The sequence below is a fragment of the Microtus ochrogaster genome, chromosome 5 (assembly GCF_000317375.1).
Source record: "Microtus ochrogaster isolate Prairie Vole_2 chromosome 5, MicOch1.0, whole genome shotgun sequence".
NCBI lineage: Eukaryota > Metazoa > Chordata > Mammalia > Rodentia > Cricetidae > Microtus > Microtus ochrogaster.
In genome coordinates, this window is record NC_022012.1 from 40,258,028 (window position 1) to 40,265,198 (window position 7,171).

Consider the following 7,171-nt stretch of genomic DNA (forward strand, 5'->3'; position numbering starts at 1 on the left):
CCACCCACACCCTGCAAAGGAGTCGTTACACCTCTCAGTCTCACGCCTAGGGCTTCCGCTCCTGGCTCCACCCCCATCCGTTTCCAGTAGAAGTTTGTCCCCCGCGCCGAGCCGTTGCTCCGCCCTCGCCGCTGCCATGGCGGCAGCTCCGCCGGTCTCCAAGGCTGAGTATCTGAAGCGTTACTTGTCTGGGGCAGATGCCGGCCTGGAAGGAGGTTCAGAGTCCGTTCGGAAGAGGCGCAAAAAACGACCGAAGCCGGGAGGCACCGCTGGCAAGGGGTGAGTGGACTTCAGGGGACGTCGCGCTGCCCCGTTGCTCCTCGGTCACAGCTCTTCCTCCTCCCCGCCCGCGCGGCGCTCCGAGCGCTGCCGACCCCGGCCGGAGCCCAGGCCCCGCTCCACTGCTCCGGGGCGAGCTTGTCGCCACTGCTGGCAGCTCAGGCCTCATCCTCTGAGCAGCGCCTTCCATGTATTAAGGCTAGCTGGAACTTTCCTCACTGTTTTCCCGCCTTTGTAACCTTGCATTGTCCGTCGAACAGATTGGAAAGTCTTGCCCCAGAATAGTGGAGCTTATTCAAAGCCCCAGGGCTTGCTTTTTTTTTTTTTAATTTTATTTTAGGGTCTAAAAATTGTTTCTGGGAGCTTCAAATTATCAGGAATTGATCTGGAATCAAAGATCCAAGTCCTGTTACTCTTATCTACTAACAGTATCAATTAACATGGGTGCAGTTCATCTCATGTGTCTTGGCCTCTTTCCACAAACTTCGACTGTATAACTTTCAGAACCTTGGGATGATGAAGTAGACATTGTTTTAAGGTTTGAAGTGGGGTGTACTGAGACAGATTTCGGATAAAATACCCTGTAGTGACTTGGCCCCTGGAACCTGGAAAGTTTGGGATAGGGGATCCAACATCAGCCTACAGAACAAAGGAAATTCCCTACATACTTTAGCGCAGCTGCCCTAAGTTTAGCAGCTTATTAAGAAGGTGCTATTTTGGATACAAGGTCGAAACTCCGGAAGCTAATCCCATTCTTCCACCCACCCTGGGTCTGCTACTTGCTAGGAGCTTAGCAGTTTAGAGAAGGTACTAGATAGAATATAAAAACCCCTCCCCTCCATGGGGGCAGCATCGTGATCTAACAGTATTATTCCCATATCTCAGCTGAGAAAATTTTGTGGCCCACTGAAGTGGGTAAACTAATTCCTCCTTTGCCCAGACTTATCTTCATTTGGAACTTGAGCCTGGCATCATTTGGAGATGGAATCTTGGGGGTGTTACCTGTTGAGCCTATATCCAGTTAAGGTGGGTGCCAAATTCAGTGGGTTGACATCCTTATAAGAAGAAGCAATGCCATGCAGAGAAAAAAGTTGAAGCTTTGTAACAGCACCAGAGTTTGAATCCCAGCCATGCTATTTATGTTTATAGCCTGGGTGGTCTTGGGCAAGAGAGTTCATCTCTCTGAGACTCTGTGTCCAAGGCTTTAAAGCAGTGACCCTAAACACTATCGTTTGTCTGAAATGGCTGTTGTGATTAAAGATGCATCCTGTGTTCCTGGCTTTTCAAATACCTCTTTGCAGCATAGTTCGTCTGTGTGGATCACGTTATTGGCTGCCGTCATCGTTCAGTACTTGGTGGACTGGTTCCTCAAGTCCACAGGTACTTAAGTTCCTCCACACAATGATACGGTATTTGCGGGAAAACTATTCATATCCTCTTTAAATCATCTCTGGTTTACTTTCAACACCCACTGCAGCTTAGATGGTGTACTGGCTGGTTTTGTGTCAATTCAGCATAAGCTAAGGTCGTCAGAGGAAAGAACCTTAGCAGAGGAAATGCCTCCATGAGATCTGACTGTAAGGCATTTTCTCCTTTAGTGATGTATGCTGGAGGGCCCAGCCCATGGTGTGTGGTGCCATCCCTGGGCTGGTGATCTGGGTTCTATCAGAAAGCAGGCTGAGCAAGCCATGGGAAGCAGGCCAGTAAGCAGCTCCTCTCCTTGGCCTCAGCATCAGCCCCTGCCTCCAGGATCCTGCCCTGTTTGAGTTCCTGTCCTTGACTTCTTTCAGTGATGAAAAGAAATCCTGAAGTGTAAGCCACATAAATCCTTTCCTTAACTTGCCTTTTGGTCAAGGTGTTTTGTCACAGCAGTAGGAGCCCTAAGGCAGATGGTATACCAGTACTTGTTACATTGTTTAGGGCATTGTCACCAAAGAAAGTCTGTATCTGTTCAATACATTGGTAATTGTCTTTCTTTCTTTCTTTCTTTCTTTCTTTCTTTCTTTCTTTCTTTCTTTCTTTCTTTCTTTCTTCCTGTCTTTCTTTCTCTTTCTTTTTTTCTTTCTTTCCTTCCTTTCCTTCCTTCCTTCCTTCCTTCTTTCTTTTTCTTTTCTTTCTTTTTTTTGTTTTTGTTTGTTTTGTTTTTCGAGATAGGGTTTCTCTGTGTAACGGTCCTGGCTGTTCTGGAACTCACTTTGTAGACCAGGCTGGCCTTGAACTCACTGAGGTCCTCATTCCTCTGTCTCTCAAGTGCTGGGATTAAAGTCGTGCGCCCCCACTGCCTGGCCTGGTAATTTTCTTTTCCCTGGGTATTTTTAGTCTGTGGTAGGTTGAATATGCAGTTGTAGAACCCATTGGTATGGAGGGCTGACTATATCCTGTGACAGTTGTGTTAAAGAGGCCTTGATGAACAAGACTGACATAGTCAGCAGGATATGGTGGTAGATACTTAACAATCCCAGCACAGGGGAGGCTGGGGCAGGAGAACAGGGTTTGAACCTAACCATAGGGAGAGTATCCGAGAGGGGGGGGATGAACAAATAAAAGAATGTCCTAGCCCTTGGCTGTTGGAACTTAGAGTTTAACGGGAATGTGGGCTTTATACAACCAGTGATACAACAAATTGATTTAACTTGTTTGATAAATACAAATGAAAACATTCTAAGAGTGTATAGAGGGATTTTCAGCTTGGGAATAGGAGACAATGAACAAGAAAAATACATCCAAGAAAACTATTCAATGTCAGAACCCAAAGAAAATGAGATCCCTGGTTAAGGGAGAGGAGAGTGGGCCTGGCAGAGGGAAGGGGCTGCATTTGTAAAACCTGATAGAGTAAGAAATTTGACTCAATCCAAGATGGACAGTGATAGACCAGGAGGTGGCACACACCTTTAATCCCAGCATTTGGGAGACAGAGGCAGGTGGATCTCTGAGTTTGAGGCCAGGTTGGTCTCCAGGGTGAGTTCTGGGTCAGCTGGGACTATTATATACAGAGAAACCCTGTCTCCAAAAACAAACAAACAAATGATGGACAGTGGTGGGGTGGTTTGACGGTAGCCATCCATATAGACAAAGACTGAGCCATACTTTAATTTTCTTTTCAAGACGGAGTTTCTTTGTGTAGCTTTGGAGCCTGTCCTGACAGAGATCCACCTGCCTCTGCCTCCCGAGTGCTGGGATTAAAGGCGTGTGCTACCACCGCCCGGCTTGAGCCATACTTTTGAACTTTAAAAGCCAATACGGGGCCAGTGAGATGGCTTAGTGCTTGCCAGCAAACGTGACATCCCGAGTTCAGACACCCTGAACCCACATGGTGGGGGGAGAGAATCGACTCCTGCAGTTGTCCTCTGGTTTCCATATGTGTGCTGTGGTACATGAATATACCATCGCATATACACACATGATAAATAAATGTAAAAAAACCCAATAGGCTAGTGTACATAGGCCTGTGTCCCAGAATGAGTGCCTTTTTGAGCCTTTTATTGTTCCCATCTAGAATGCGGATTGTTGATGACGATGTGGGCTGGGCAGCTATCTCTACCACTAAGCCGGAAAAGGAGGAGGAAGAGGATGGAGATTTACCTGTGGTATGTATCTTGGAGTCTTGTTGGGACTTGGAAATGATTCAGGTGTCTCATCCTTGACTCCCCATTGTGGGCTAAAGCTGTAGGGGAAAGCTGAGCAAGGGAAGAGGTGACACAAAGAGCTGTCTGGTGCTGTTTTTGTTTATGATGCTCGTACAAATGATCCCAAAGTAGTGATTTGACTGTGTGCTGGTGTGAATGTAATGAGTTTCAGCAGAAGGTTTTGAATTTTGATCTTCCAGCCTAGCGCTGTACAGGTATGATAGTCAGGTGACCAGAGGGAGGCATAAGCAATTCTCTGCATGCAAGGATGACTTAGGTAGACTTAGTTTATTGAGTACCAACCATGTACCAGACACTGCCGAGCGAACACAAAGGATCTCATTCAGTTTTCAGAGCAGTCCTTTGAGTCCTGCTTCTAGAAATAAGGGCATTGAGCTCAGTGATGGGGCTCACACCTTTCATCCCAGCACTCGGGAGGCAGTGAGTTGGAGGCCAGCCTGGTCTCCAGGACCGCCCAGGGATAGAGCTCAGAGTAGACTATATGAGGAGTGATGGTTGACTTGGGGAGCAGAAGTAGTAGAGAGGAATGACGGTTGGCTGGCCTAGGGTCATTTACCTTCTCTGGGCACAGTTTGCTGGTCGGTGGCCTCGGATCTTTCTTGGCAGGATTATGGTAAAGAACTGACTAGGAGAATCATGCTTGCACAGCTGCTCTGTATAGCTGCAGCCACGCTTAAGGTCTCAGTCGGAAAGGGATTAGAGGTCAGAGTTAAGACGGAGGAAAAGAAGTTCTCTGAGGGCAGATAGGGGTTCAGTAAAACCAAGAATGTTCTTTTGTTGTTGCAGAATACAGGGACTGACTTGAAAGGTGAGTTCTGCATCGGGGAGGATTCTATGAGTGGTCATTTATCATTGATCAGGAAGATTGGAGGCTGTCTCTGAACGTTCTGTAATTTGGTGTATGGCCAGTAGTTCCCTTTAGTTGGATTCAAGACCTGTCATTGTGACAATCACAGGAAAGGCTTCGTAAGGGCCGAGTCTTTGATTAGCAATAGGCAGGTTAGGAAGGCCGTGTTCTCACTGTGCGTGGAGACTAAAAATGTGGAAGGAATGAGCTTTTCACTTACACATGGCCGTTGTGTGCCAGCACGATTACTAAGAAGGTTTGTGTGATTTTATCTCTGGAGGGAGAGTGACTGGTCAGAGGGAGCCTGCAGTCACTAGAGTGACAGTGTTCACGGGCCAAGAGTAACAGCACTGCTGCATGTTTCCTGATGCCTGCCACAGGGTGAGTGGGCCTGTGTGTGTTAGGAGGTTCTTGTGACGAGTGCTCCTTGGCCGGATTGTGCAGTCTCTTACTGCAGTGTCCCATTCCTGCAGGTGGCTGAGTTTGTGGATGAGCGTCCAGAAGAGGTGAAGCAGATGGAGGCCTTCCGCTCCAGTGCCAAATGGAAGCTCCTTGGAGGTGAGTGTCAGCAGCAGATGCTTTAAATGTCTGCTCTATAGGGCAGGTCCCTGTAAACCTTCTTGCTTTAGAGCAGTGATTCTCGACCCCTTTGGGGGTTGCCTATCAGATATTATATCATATTACTTCTATATTATTTCATATTACAAATTACATTATAAATATTTATTTTACAAATCATAGTAGTGACAAAATGACAGGAAGTAGCGGTGAAATAATGTTATGGTTGGGGTCACCACATCATGAGGAACTGTGTTAAAGGTCACAGCGTTAGGAAGTTGAGAACCACTGCTCCAGAGGAATGTGTTGCTTGTTTCATTGTGTGTAGAAGGAACGGTGGGCTGTGATCCCACCCGGCTCCCGGCCGCCTGGCTAGCTTATGCCCTGACATGACAACACACAAATTGTATTCTTTTGAACACTGCCTGGCCCATTATATCTAGCCTCTTATTGGCTAATTCTCACATATTGATTAACCCGTTTCTAATAATCTGTGTAGCACCACGAGGTGATGGTTTACCGGGAAAGATTCAGCATGTCTGACCTGGCGGCTGGCTCCATGGCATCTGACCAACTATGCTTTCTTTCTCCCAGCATTCTGTTCTGTCTACTCCACCTATCTAAATCCTGCCCTATCAAGAAGCCAAGGCAGTTTCTTTATTAACCAATGAGAGTAACACATAGACAGATGACCCTTCTCCATCAGTTGTGTCAGTGATTATGACAATTGTGGGGAAAAGGTGTCAGGACTTCTGGAGGAGGACACGGGGCATTAGAGACTGACTTGTTAGACCATGACTGTTTAGAAGCCTTTTAGCCTCATTCCTCCCTGGCCCACAAGAGGGAGCAGTTGGTAACAGCAGGACTTTGGAAGGACCATATAAGTAACAGGAAGAGCATGGAGGCCCAGGCTTCCCAGGCTTGTGAGAGTTAAGAAATCTGTATAAAGCATTGCTCCACAGTAGATATGTTAATGTTTGATTTTTTCTTTTTCTTTTTTCCTGATTGCTCCTCTTAAAAGGGGAGCATAGTGACATGGATTAAATACTTAGTACGTTTCATTTGATGTGTACAAGTTTAGTCACTGTGCCTTTAAAAAGGAGTGAGTAAGCCTGTAAATGATCTAGACTGCATAGCAACAGGAGTCACTGGAAATGAATTGGATTGGGAGGGGACATGTCTCCTCTGAGTAATGGTGGCCTTAGGGGATCCCCAGAACCTCTGTTTTCATGTCTGTTAGACACAATCACCTGCCTTGCTTACTATAGGAGTACTATGAATGAACGTGCTTTAAGTGCTTTGCACACTGGGGTCTTGGGAGGAAGTGAGGGGAGTTACTCTTTAGGTGGTCTGTGAGTGCTGCTTTGCTGCCCCTAAGCACAGGAGCCAGGTAGACCTTATGGGCTTTTCCAGTAGTTCAGAGATAGGTGTTTCTGGGCCATGTTTTTCAACTGGGTGAGATGTGCACGGCGCTCTGTGGGGAATCTGACTGTTTGCTTTTGTATTTAGACCACAGTGAAGATGGGCATTTCCGTCATGATGAACAAGATCCATCTTCTCCTAGGAGGGTTCGTCATGACACCCCAGATCCATCTTCTAGGAGGGCCCGTCATGACACCCCAGATCCATCTCCTCCCAGGAAGACCCATTATGATACACCAGATCCGTCTCCTCCTAGGAGGGTTCGTCATGACACTCCGGATTCATCTTCTCCTAGGAGGGCCCGTCATGACACCCCAGATCCATCTCCCCCAAGGAGATCCCGTCATGATACCCCAGATCCCTCTCCCCCAAGGAGATCCCGTCATGACACCCCAGATCCCTCTCCCCCAAGGAGATC

At 47.2% G+C, this 7,171-nt stretch overlaps 1 protein-coding gene across 3 annotated transcripts in view; it reads left to right on the forward strand.

Annotated features, from left to right (window-relative positions):
- Window positions 1-136: 136 nt before the first annotated feature.
- Bud13 (BUD13 homolog) overlaps window positions 137-7,171 on the forward strand; it is a 20,735-nt gene continuing 13,700 nt past the window's right edge. For 2 of the 3 annotated variants that reach the window (XM_013346173.2, XM_026779488.1), the window contains exons 1-4: window positions 137-279; window positions 3,776-3,866; window positions 5,247-5,331; window positions 6,841-7,170. In XM_013346173.2, coding sequence (XP_013201627.1) covers window positions 137-279; window positions 3,776-3,866; window positions 5,247-5,331; window positions 6,841-7,170 — 649 coding nt within the window. The remainder of the gene's footprint in view (window positions 280-3,775; window positions 3,867-5,246; window positions 5,332-6,840; window position 7,171) is intronic. The other variant, XM_026779489.1, reaches the window with a different exon arrangement.